Source organism: Semicossyphus pulcher, unplaced genomic scaffold (assembly GCF_022749685.1).
Source record: "Semicossyphus pulcher isolate SPU_LCO1_2020_fin unplaced genomic scaffold, fSemPul1.0.p SCAF_4, whole genome shotgun sequence".
Taxonomy (NCBI): domain Eukaryota; kingdom Metazoa; phylum Chordata; class Actinopteri; order Labriformes; family Labridae; genus Semicossyphus; species Semicossyphus pulcher.
Window position 1 is genome coordinate 29,121,491 of NW_027211715.1, and position 12,670 is coordinate 29,134,160.

Genomic DNA, 12,670 nt, shown 5'->3' on the forward strand with positions numbered 1-12,670 from the left:
CTTTAAGATATAATCTCGAAGATTTTCATTTAAATAAATGTCTCTTAAGCCACTATCTATCGCCGAATGAGGTAACACAATGGTGATTGAGCCTATGGCCTGCTGATGAAAGCCTTTGCATTTGCAGTATTACAGACTGGGTGTCTGTGGTGACTTTCTCGGAAAAAATCACAAGCGGCGCCCAGTTAGTGACGCGTTTTCCATCCAGTGGTTGGTCGGCCAGAGAGGGTAGGCGGAGCTAAGCGGCTGTTTTTCCGCTCTCTGCAAGTGTTGCGAGTAAACAGTAATCTACTATGGCTGAACAAATAAAGAAAAGATGGATGACTACAGATACAACTTCAACAAGAAGTGAAAATCCAAAGAAAAAGAAACAAACTCGACGCTCAGATGAAGGCAAAGAAAAGGAAAGCGACCGTCAGCGAGGAAAATCAAGAGTTACAACCGGAGCCAACCGTGGACGTCTCACATGCTGCACTGTCTGGATATCTGGGAAGTGTGCTCCCTGCAGTTACCGTTTATCGCCATAGGTGCCGTCACAGAGAACGAAACTGAGGTCTTTGAGATTTTAACTTTAAACATCCAAAAAAAGTCCAAAAACTGCTTGAAAACATTCAGTAAGCAGGAAGACCTTCCTTTGGCTTGTAATGTCTTGATACAATATCATATTCTAATCTGACCTTTTATTGACCTGTTGCACGATGAACATAGAGCCATCTGTTCCATTAGTCAGGTGAACTTCTCATGACTTAATTGCATTTCACGGATCAGACCTTTACATGAAAAGACATTTTCCTTCCACCCTGACCCGTTTTCCCTCCCTTTTAATTGAGGAAATCAGATGTTTTAGAGACGCAGGGTGAAGCAGGAACCGCTGTGATCTTTGGTGGAGTCAGTCAGCGTTTATTCTCCCTCTCTGCCACTCTTAATCCCCGTGTGTGTGAGAGGCAGCGTTGGCGGTCACGCACATGGACGGTGTTTTCATTTAGGGTCTGCTGCAGCCACCTTCCACACGCACATGTGACCTGGGAATGTGTCTGGTTTGGTCACACACATGCACACACACTGCTCGTGCTCCACCCTGCAGCCCTGTGCAGAAATGGCAGCGTCAGCTTCTATAAAATAAGTAATTTATTTTGCTTATTTTGATTCATCACTGTGTTGGTCTTGCACATCTCTTCCCACAGATCACTGCTCCATTTAACAAGTCCAGTCTTGTGACAAACTTTTCCCTGGGTTTAAAATTTTATTACGGGATTTAATGCTCACACTAACCGCACAATTGTTCTTCTATTTATTCCAACCGAGCAGTGCTGCTGCTGCCAAAGACATTAAATGTGTCACTTCCTGTGTGCTGAATAAATGTTCCCAGGAGAGGCCTCGCAGAGAACTCAGAACAACACATTTGCTGTTGGGTTGGAACAGTTGGCAAAAGACATCTACATGACAAATACTCTTTTTAAAACTCAAGGAGTGTGAGTGTATTCCACTTACTAAGATGTGTACACAACTCCCACAGAAAAAGGTCTTTCCCAGTGCTCGCCCTGCTCCTCCCTGCAGTCAGTCAGTGGGAAGCGAAATAAAAACATCTTCAGCCACAAATCCTATTGTGCTCACTAACCGCAGGAGTGTCCTCCTACACTGTAGTCGCATCATCACATACTGTAACAGCCACTCCTGTAATATAAGTGCGTCAGGCAGACGTCACACATTTCAGTTGCGGTGTCTTCCCATAAGTTGCATTTGGTGGATTTTATTCACAGAATTTACATTTATTATTCCAGAATTTTAACTTTTAATACAGACATCCATCCATCCATTATCTTGCGCTTAGGTCGCTTAGGTCGCGGCCACAGCAGGCTAAGCAAGCGAGGTCCCTCTCCTCAGCAAGGTGTTCCAGTTCCTCCTGGGGGATTCCGAGGCGTTCCCAGCCCAGGCGGGATATATAATCCCTTTTTCTTACAGAAACCGGATGGCTCGTAGCAATGGCCCAGGTACCCCATTCTCCCGCAGTACCCCCGTCAGGACCCTCCGGGGAACATGATCATAGGCCTTCTGTAACACATGTAGACTGGATGAGCCAACTCCCACCTCCCCCCTAAGCAGCCCTGCAAGGGTAAAGAGTTGGTCCACTGTTCCACGGCCAGGTCTGAATTCACATTGTTCCTCCTGTGTCTGAGGTTTGACGGCCGGCCGGAGGCTCCAGCACCCTGGAATAAACTTTACTCGAGAACCTGAGAAGTGTTATACCCCGATAATTAGGACACACCAACTGTGACTGTTAGTGACCACTGAAGTGCACCCGCAAGAACGCTTGCATGTTTCCTTCCATAGTTCTACCAACAGTTGTTGTGTGGTTACGATGCTGAATGCACATGTGCATCAATGGCTTATTGATTGTACTGTTAACGATATAGCAAAGCATGTCCTCTGTCAGCCGCTTTTGCTGCAAACTGTGTAAGACAAGTGTAAGCAGGCAAAACAATAACAAGGGTGCTGATTGGCTGGTGCCTGCCTCCCCAAACAAGTGAATAAAGGACTGTAACATAAGAAAACAGCACACAAGAAGAGGGAGAGAGAAGGTCTAAATCTGGTGAAAACCTCACTTCCCAAAATACCTTTCCTGAATGTTGACTTTCTTTACACGCCTCCGCCTCCCCTCCCCGACTCGTCTCTGAGGTATCCGTCCGCAGATGTTCATAAACATTAAGAGGCACCTGCCTCTCCTCTGGTCATAACATCCTCACCCCCCGACTTCCACTTGGCAACATGGGCGTCTTCTCCCGCCCCTCTTCCCCCCCGCCGCCTGTCCCACCTTCACCTCCTTCAGATTACATAAATAACATGACATCTGCTGAGGAGGAATGTCTGTCTGCTCCTGTGTTCTCCATTAAGCCCCCCCAGGCCCCTGAGAGCGGTTTGGCCTGCAGAAAGACGTGGTTCTGTCTTTAATTTTGTGGTTTTGTGTCTGAACAAAAGTGTCTGATAGTCTGAATAGCTGTCTGAAAGTCATGTGGACTCCCGTAGCTCACTTCATGTCCATTTCCTGTCTGTCTCTTACCTGTTTATGTAGATCATGCAGCAGATGAGTGACCACCGCTACGACAAACTGACAGTGCCTGATGACCTCGCTGCAAACTGCGTCTACATGAACCTACCGAATAAAGGACACGTGCTTCTGCACTGCACAACAGAGGAGTTTCCAGAGAGTGCAACGGTAAAACTCATCTCACAACCACGCTCACTAACGTTGTCTCACACACACAATCGCACATTCTTTTACAATCCTGAGGCTACACCATTGGGAGGAAGGAACACCGTCATTACAGCCAGGCTGGTTTGGCGGCTTACGTATAAAGAGCAGTTGTCTTTGTTGCTCTCCGTCCTGTTCAGACCTCTGAGATAAACAAGTGGCTGGAGAGGGAAACCCTGCACAATCTATGTGGTTGTTTCACACAGACCACTGCAAGTCGACCACAGCCAGAACTGTGTTTTCTTTAACAAAGGAACCTGCAGTTTCTTGTGAGGTAACCTTCTGTGGACATGACTCAGAATAGAGTCTGACTAGGAGCCAGAGACGATGCAGAAAATCTGAGGTGCTTTGTTAACCCCCATGGATCAACAAAATCGCTCTTAAACCTGCTATAATCAATATTTTACTGTAAAAAGTAGATCATTTTTTAAAGATACTTGTGCCCCTGATGATAAGGATAAGTGCTCAGTGAAAAAAAACCTCCCCTTGTTCCCTTATCCTAATAATTATTATTAACCTAACCTACCACCGCAACACAAGCAGCATCGCCAACTTCGACAGACCCAGGCTGCGTTCATGCAAGCTCCAGGTATTGACAACGCTGATGCAACCTACCCTACAACATGACCTTTACTGCCGCCCACATTTGAATTAAACACACAAGAGAAAAATAGAGAGTGACAGATAGAGAGAAGAGTGAACACCTGCCAGGCTAGGCTGTACGCTGTACCTCCCCCTACTCCCCCATTTTCATGAGGGAAGAGAGAGAAACTCAAGGGAAGGCAGAGAGAAAGAAGATGGGGAGGGAGAGGTGCCCTGTCCCGGGCTAGCACTCACCCCCGCCGGGTAAGGCTGTACCAAATGAGTTTGCGTATCTGAAAGCAGTCACTAAATGCCTTTGAACTACCCTCCACTTCTAATCTGAATAGCTTGTTTTAAAAAATAAATGAGTAAGTAAAGTACAGATATCTATGTTATAATGGAGGCAGTAAAAGAAAAAGTTTGTCGAAAACTCTCCTTACGCACAGTCAGTAAGTATTTGAACGTCCCACCTTTGTTTACAGACAAAGCTAGCAGCTAGGTGAAGCTAGTGGAGCATGTAGCAGCTAAAGAGTTGTAACAGAAGGTAAATGTCGGTCTTACATTTGTCAACATAATCTCATTTACAAATAAATGCTAATGTTAGTCTGTGTTTGCAGGATGTAAAAATACACTACTAGCTACCACGTTAGCGATAGAATGCTAATGCAGTGTTTACAGCTGCTTGTGGAGCCCTCGTGACCTGAATTCACCCAACAACCCGCTTCAATCCACATAAGTAAAATATCTAACTGTCAGATAGAAACTTATGGGAGCTAAGTTGGCTCTATTTCAGGGTCTTCTGAGGGAAATCCAAAAGAAATCTTGAAGGATTAGACCAACGTTGAAAAACATATCGAAGAGTAACCCCCTTAAGAACTATCCTCCATATGTTTTTTGTTCTGTCGTTCTGCTCGCTGGTTGGACATACCTGGCTGAACCCATCTCCAACAGTGTCCTGAAGCATACATCATCATCACCGCAGGAACACATAATCTTCTTTAATTTCTTTCAGACATGCAATGACCTACTTGGAAACACCATTAAGACGTGCCTTGCATATCGCTTTCCACAGTAGCCCACCATGACTGGCGTGTTATTGTCTCACTTCGTCTGTTGGGGTTTGGAAACACTGAGCACTAACTGTGTTATTTGGATACTTTGGGGTCATTCCACATCACAACAAGTCAAAGGGATTCTCACGGGATCGAACCCAGCAGCCTACAATCTGCAGAGACAGTGCTCAGACCTCAAAATGTACTCTGTGGTGAAAACCCCAACCTCCGCCGGCTATTTTTAGTAGGAAGAATTCACTAAATTATGCGTCTTTGGACTCGCATGCACGATGAAGGCTCTGTTTTTTCCAGAAAAGATTCAACTTGAGAATAATAAAAATCTATTTGTGTAACTCGTGCTTCCTGCTTTGGTCGCACCTTTTAACGGACCATTTGGAGCAGTGTTTGTGCATATTTGTTCCATGATACACTTTCCAGTCCTTTGATCGAGTTTGAACCCACCAGAAATTGGCCTGCAATCTGGTATTTGGCTGAAACCTGCCTTTAAAGAAAGTGGGAAAAATAAGTAGGACAAGATATAACACAAACAGAAAGAAAGTATTATCCGAGTTAACTATCCGGCCTTGTTGTTCAGTAATACAGAAGTCCATACATGTTTCCCAAGGGAACTTGTCGCTCCCTCCTCCGATGAGATGTAGAGATTTCTTCGAAGGATCTCAGAGACATTCTGCTGCTTTCTAACTCTAAACACCGTCTGTCCTAATCCCTGGTCTATTTTTAGTTTGCTCATGAAGTTACATAAGAGTCCCACATTAACAAAGCCAGGGGGTCATGAGAGAGGAGTGGAGGGGTCGGAGGGGGTGGAGCCGGGGCATCTTTAATGGGTAGCAGTGGCGACGGCTGTAGAGTTCTCAGTTTGGAGATAAAGAAACTGAGCAGACAAAAGGCCCAGTGAAAAATAGAAGCCCCCACTGTGCGGGACCATGCCACCCTCCGACGCAACATATAAATCCAACCGCAGTAATGAGAGCTCGGCTGGAAATGTTCAAAACGAGAGACACTTTGGAGGTGGAGATGCTATAAACAGCAGGGGATTTACTGATGTTGTTTTGGGGGAAGCTTTCCCTGAGATGACCCTCTGAATGTGGAGTCTCAACAGAAGCTTTTGGAAGCTGTTGTGTGGCTGCCCCAAAAAAGTCGAGGATTTGAATCATCCACTCACACCATGGCGTCGTCATCGTGCACAGAGAATGCAAAAGCAACGGCATGGCAGGCTGTAAACTCAAATAATCTCAAAATGTGTTCATTCTTTGGCAAGTTTTTAACTGGAAACCATCCACACAGGTGTCTTCCTCTCCAAAATCAACTGACCTGGTGATTTAAACCCTTAAATACATAAATATTGGGGCGCTGGTTTAGCTCAGTTGGTAGAGCAGGCGCCCCATATTCAGAAGCTACAGTCCGAGTCGCACTGATCGCAGGTCCGAGTCCCGTCTGTAGATCATTCGGTGCATGTCATCCCATGTCATCTGTCCTGTCTCTCTCAGCTGTCCTTTCAAATAAAGGCAAAAAGACCCCCCCAAAAAATAAGGCAGTTTTATGTTGTTGTTGGTCACAGGACGTCAGGAGGCTCTGCAAAATTTCTGGCTCGTTTCTCAAAGCTCAACTGTTTTTTAGGTTAAGATTCTTTTAGATGTCATTACAGGTTTTAACAGAGAGGTGATTATCTGCAGAGGTCCCCTCCTTTCCAAAACACATGGTGATTAAACCAGGTTTAAACACTGATCAAAACAAAAAAACCTGTTGCTTTCTGACGCTCCCCGCATGGTTTCAGGAACTGCAAACCGAGATGTCACCGACTTTAGCTCACTAGACCACTAAAATCTTTTATGGGGTAAATTAAATAGTAAACAATGAAGGTAACGTGGCTTTAACCACTAAGAAAGTAGTCAGCAGGAAACGTTTTAATGTCCCTTTATAGTGGTAACCCACCAAACTACCGCTATAAAAGGGCCTGTTGCTTCATGAGAGCTGTCTACCTGAAGCTGGCTTGATGCTGAAATGGGTCAGAAAACACATTTTAATAGTCTAAAATGAGACTGCCTTTTATGTCTATGTGTATCCCAAAGAATCCTCAAATTATTCCTCAAACTAGTTAAATGTGAGTCCAGGAAGCACTCCTATCCTTACATTTTTCAAACCTTAGTTTGTGACCAACACCTGCAAAACTTTGGAGCATTGTGGAGAAATATGCATCAACACCATGAGCCATTGGGCTCTTACATGTACTTCTGCCAAATTACACAAAATCTATCGGGTAGAAAATCATTAAGTTTTAAGGCAAATACATGTGGTGTCTTTAAACTTCATCACCAGAGGCCTCGTCAGCCATATTGCGTCACGAGATAAGAATTTGTTTAGTTGGTCCCTCTAACTCTGCTGCAGGGCCCCGCTCAGTATCACAGCGGGGTTGGAGCGAGAGTTTAAAGAGAAAAATATCCTGGTTTGGAAGTCGGGTAGGAAAACACTGGTTTTCTTCTGGAAAATGTCCACGGGGTGACACACTACTTTACGAGGGTCTTTTGAGCATGTCGTAATAGTTCTCACTCCCATCATTTTTCAATTTCGCCGGGAGAGCAGGAAGCCTTCGTGGATGCTTGTTCTCCTACTTCACATTTTGTGTCTGTCTGCAGGGCTTTTAAATCACAGCACATTAAGAGTTGACAAGCAGAGTAAACAAACTTCCAGCAAGTGTTGCATAAGTGCTCTCTTTCAATTTAACTACTGCCGGTTGAGCTGTTCGTCAGCCTCTTCCAATTAGCTCGTTGCGCTGCTGGCTGGGCGATACCTGTAACACTGGCTCACTCTGCTACCCAAGGACGTTGTGAAAACTTTTGATAAGTTGAAAGCAGCTGAGGAGAGAGAAACTGAAAGAAAGAGGGAGACATTTTAATATATGACACTGAGAGCTGTCGTGTGTGGCCTCATCCTCTGAACACTACAGAACGGCTGCTGTAACACACGAGCAGCAAGAAGAACACTGCGATCTGAACTGATTGTACTTTGGATCACATCAGCAATTATCTCACATCCTATTGGCTAATCAACTCTCTGCCTCAGGATGCGGGTGACAGTTAACAAGACCTATCATTTGTTCCTGATAATCTTGATGTTCGTTTGTGGAGATGACATGGCTGGTTAGCTAGCTAGACTTGTTGTTAAACATACTGTAAAATTATATGAACTTTGTCAACCGAACGCAGAGTTAATAGCTGTGTCCCATCCAGGGATTGCATCCTTCAAAGGCGTCGAAGGCTGTCCCAATTCAAGGGCTTCTTCAGACGCGGCCAACAAATGCGTCCTCCATTTCCCGGGCCTATGAATGATCCATCAGGTGCATCCTTTGCGGCCTAACGTATCCCAAGATTCATTGCGCGCCAATTCATACAAGATGGCGGCTTTTAAACTGCAGAGGAATACACTTTTAAATGTTAAAGGTGGTTGGTTTCAACTCCATCAAATGGCTAGCGATACAAATGTTAAAAATAATTAAACTAATTATCTTTGAAATAATAGGTTAAATTACGTGACGTTAGTTATGCTAGCTAGTTAGCCCGCTAGCTACCTGTTGCCAGGCGACAGTGGCGGTGTTTGGTGACGCATGGGTAAGGGCAGGAATGGCTGGTGACGCAAGCAGTAAATCCTCCGTAGAGCAGACCGTCTCATTTCAGTTCGGCTTTAACGGTCTATGCAGGCTACAAATGGCGCATCCTACGTAGACCGCGTCCATCGAAGGACGCAGCCCCGGGATTGGGACACAGCTATTAACTTTAAATCTTGCTAGCATACCGTTAGCTTTCTGGCTAAAAACTAAGCCAAAGTGTTCTTGAGCTGCTTGGACTAGAAGTCCCCTCTTTTGCCACGTCATAGCTAAGATCTGTTGTGTTTACTGGAGTAGTTAACAATGTTTCCATTGCCTTTAACCCTTATTGAATGGTAATGTTTGTTTCAGGTATTAGTCAGACCCTCAGGTCTTAGCTTGTTAAAGAATTTAGATTTTGGTTGCACAACGTCATGGATAAACCCTTCGAGGTGTTCATTATCAGGGCAGGATGTCAGTTTTTCCACTCATCATCTCGTCTGTGTGTCCTGCAGGTGTTTGAGAAGTTGAAGGACCACATGCTGATCCCCGTGTCCAACACGGAGAAGGCCAAAGTGGACGGAGCCCTCACATGCTGCTCTGTACTCTTCAATAAGAAGGCCAACATTTGAGCACGCTCAACAGGGGGGGCCTCTCAGTGCATTGTAACCGAGCGGGGTCTGTATCCGATCAACAAGGATCCCCATGTTAAGCAAAGCTATCTTACTTTGAAGGTAATATAGGAAAGTGTTTTGCTTCTGAAGGAGAAAGAGAATATCAATTTTGGTTAGTCATCTGAGCTCCCTTTTCCCGTCTAAATACTAAAGTTTCATTAAAAGGTCTTTAAAGTGTGTGAGTAGTTGAGTTGATATTAAACAGTTAGTTTTAGGTTAAAGTTGTAGCTGCAATAATTCGGATATATTACTAGGAAATTAATTTGCTCTCTATTTTGGATATATTCTAATATTTTCTATAAACATACAGGGCATAAGGAGAGGCTTAAAAGTCGGATAAGGGATCATTAATTCTCCTCATGTCGAGCCTTTATTTAATTTTTGGACTGTATTCGCTTCTTAACAATTACTTTGCAAAAGCTTAATGTTAATAACAAATCTTGTACGTGCCATGTTGAGCACCCCTCCTCCCCCACCAACCTGCTGAGCCCCTGTATGCAGACCAATCCGTGCTAACTGTTCACATGAGACAGAGCGCTGGACAAAACCAGGAGGATCTCTCTGATAATTAGATTTAGTTCCCATTAAAAAGGAACAAACATTTCACTGCAGGTTTATGAATTAAATATCAACTACTGATTATACACTTGGTTTATACTGTGCAGCATTTTAACTGTGATTTAATTTAGTGTGCGTCAGGTTATAAAATGCAAATGGGACTCAATTGTAATTCATTTTTCAAGAACTGTATTTAAAGGCGAGATGAATGAAACAATCCTGCGACTGCTGTAACATCAAAACCTCAATGTTTCTTTTCAACGGTGTTAAACTGTTGCTAATTGTTGGTGCTGACTTTTTGTCATGACCGTACAGTAATCTCAAACCACTGACTTAACATTGTGTAATTTATGAAAACGTATAGGACCATACTATCTGACTGAGAAATACAGTTCTTGAAACGTCGTCTGGAGAATGAAGCTTTTGGTACGATTGCAGTGGATTTTTTTGTGATTTGTTACTTTGTGATTGAAAGTTCTGCCAATGAGACCTGAGGTGCTTTTACTGTTCATGACCACTACTTATCTTTGCTATTGATTGTAACAGCACTGGAGACGCCACCAGCCACAGAAGCTAGCTGTAGCCTGGTCATTTATGCTACAAGGACCATCTTTGAATGCAAATTTAGTTACCGTACATACCGTACAGAGGACAGACAGAAGCTGCCTGTGTGGGAAACACAGAATGTAGCTGTGTCCCAATCCAGGGGCTGCATCCTTCGGAGGAGGCGGTCTACGGAGGATGCTCCATTCATAGCCTGTGTAGACCGTTAAAGTCGAACTGGAATGAGACTGGTCTGGTCGACAGAGGATTTCCTGTCGCCTAGCAACAGGTAGCTAGCGGGCTAACTAGCTTGCTAGCATAACTAACGTCACGTAACTTAGCCTATTATTTAAAAGATAATTCGTTTCAAGGGCCCCTTCGTTTTTTTAAACATGCGTAACACAAGCTATTCGATTGAGTTGAAACCAAAAATTTTAAACATTTAAAAGTTTTTTTTCTCGGCCGTGTTAGAGTCCGCCATCTTGTTTGAATTTGCGCGCAATGAATCTGGGGATGCACCCCATGGATCCTTCGTGGCCCAGGAAAAGACGGACGCATTTGTTGGCCACATCTGAAGGAGCCTTCGAACTGGGACAGCCTTGGACGCGCTGCTGCGACGTAATCGGCCTGCAGCCCATGAATTGGGACACAGCTTATATATATGAGGCTGACGTAACTTCTGGTTTCAAAAGGGAAGCTAAAGTACCTTAAACCTGCATTCTTTCTAATAGCAGGGGGAGACTACACTGGTTGCAAAAAGAGGTCAGAATGTATGTAAACAGATTCTCTTCAATACAGCATGCTGTTTATTTTAAATAATTATGGTCCCATTTAGAGTTAACTTGATGCTTAAGTAGTGTATGCTTAAGGGGCGTGGCTACCTGTGATTGACAAGTCGCCACAAAGCTGGCCTGTCAATCAGAATAGAGACGATGTGAATCCACCCTCTTGTCCAAATATGGTCACTTCTGCTTCCAAAAATCCAAAATGGCAGCCACAGAGGTTACAAAAGGCTTGTTCACAAACCGGTGACATCACGGCGGTGTGTCTTTCGTTATTATAACGATAAACGAAGCTGTCTTCCTCGCCTCCTCTTTATGTTCTATGCCTGTGTTGGAAACCTCTGCCTTCTCTCCTGCTGAATGATCCTGAAGGCTCTGTAATTTCCTCACACCATTGCTTCTGCCTGTCTTCTTTTTCCTCTCTGGCAGCTTTTATGCCAGAACTGACTGTGATCAGCATGCTGGGAAGCTGATGTCTGCTCCTCTAAATCCAAAAGCTCCAAATGTGACTGCAGTGAGAGTTTGCACTCAGCGTGCAGAACAAGCTAACTGCCTCTGTTTGCTGTGTTTCCATGCGTGTTCACAACCCTTCGCTGCCAGCAGGAGTTTACAGGATGTGGATGAGCTCTGTTTCGGAGGCCTTATCTTTGCCGTTGAGGCCTGTAGACACAATAAACATGTACATAGAGTTTAAACTGTACTTGTTAGACCCCATCACATCTGAACCCATGTTGTGTCTCAGTGTGATTGTAAGTGAGAGTTGAGGAAATGACATCAGGAGGTGATTCAGCCTCCCTCTGCAGACGTTTGTGCATGGGCAAGCGGGCAGTGGTGATGAAACACGGAAAGAATTCCTGCTGGGAGGAGAGGCTTGTACACCAGTAAACACTGACGCTCTTAAAACTCTCTCTGTCTTGCTCCTCTGTCTGACGCTCTCGCTCTCTCCCACCCTCTGCTATTGCCTCATACACAATGTGGGCTAATTTATGGCCATGATATCATACAGTCTGGCGGACACACTGTCGATGTGATGGCCAGCCGTTAAACTGTGACAGTAGCAGTATATTTTACAGAGGGCGGTTGGCTGAGTGCAGGGTGATTGTATTGTCAGCAGAGCATTCAGATCTGATTCCCACGCAGTTACTCCAGAAATCTGAGCCATGAAAGGACAGTCACACACTGGATTCTGGGCCTTTTATTTAAAATTGTCACCTTTAAATCACCTCTTTGTTGTGCAGCTCTGTCGCAAACTTACCGTTTCCTATCAATGATTTAACATCAGACATTTCATACATTTTTGGCTCTTGGCTGGACATGAGTAACCGCTCCTAAAAACATGTGCTGACTTTGTTGAGGGCTTTTTTACCCTCTGACTTATCCCTATCACTCACCCCAGTACTCATTGGTGTTGTGTTTGCACTTCTTCCAACTCAGGTCTCTTGGTTTTCATACAAGCTGTGAGTAATAATGATTTGAGTCATGTTAAATTGAGCCTTTCGTCTACTTTGTGTAATAAATTAACATCTAGCATTCAACTATGTTGTGTTTTGTGTTTTTTAAAGCTCTGGACATATTTACAATTAAAACTCTCAAGGACCAGGTTGGTAAAGATCATGAGGCTTCATCAG

At 44.3% G+C, this 12,670-nt stretch overlaps 1 protein-coding gene across 1 annotated transcript in view; it reads left to right on the forward strand.

Annotated features, from left to right (window-relative positions):
* Window positions 1-10,582, forward strand: part of ddah1 (dimethylarginine dimethylaminohydrolase 1) — an 87,450-nt gene extending 76,868 nt beyond the window's left edge. Inside the window, exons 5-6 of the mRNA XM_069680118.1 lie at window positions 3,071-3,214; window positions 9,001-10,582. Of these exons, the coding sequence (XP_069536219.1) occupies window positions 3,071-3,214; window positions 9,001-9,117 (261 nt within the window). The 3' untranslated portion in view covers window positions 9,118-10,582. The remainder of the gene's footprint in view (window positions 1-3,070; window positions 3,215-9,000) is intronic.
* Window positions 10,583-12,670: the final 2,088 nt, after the last annotated feature.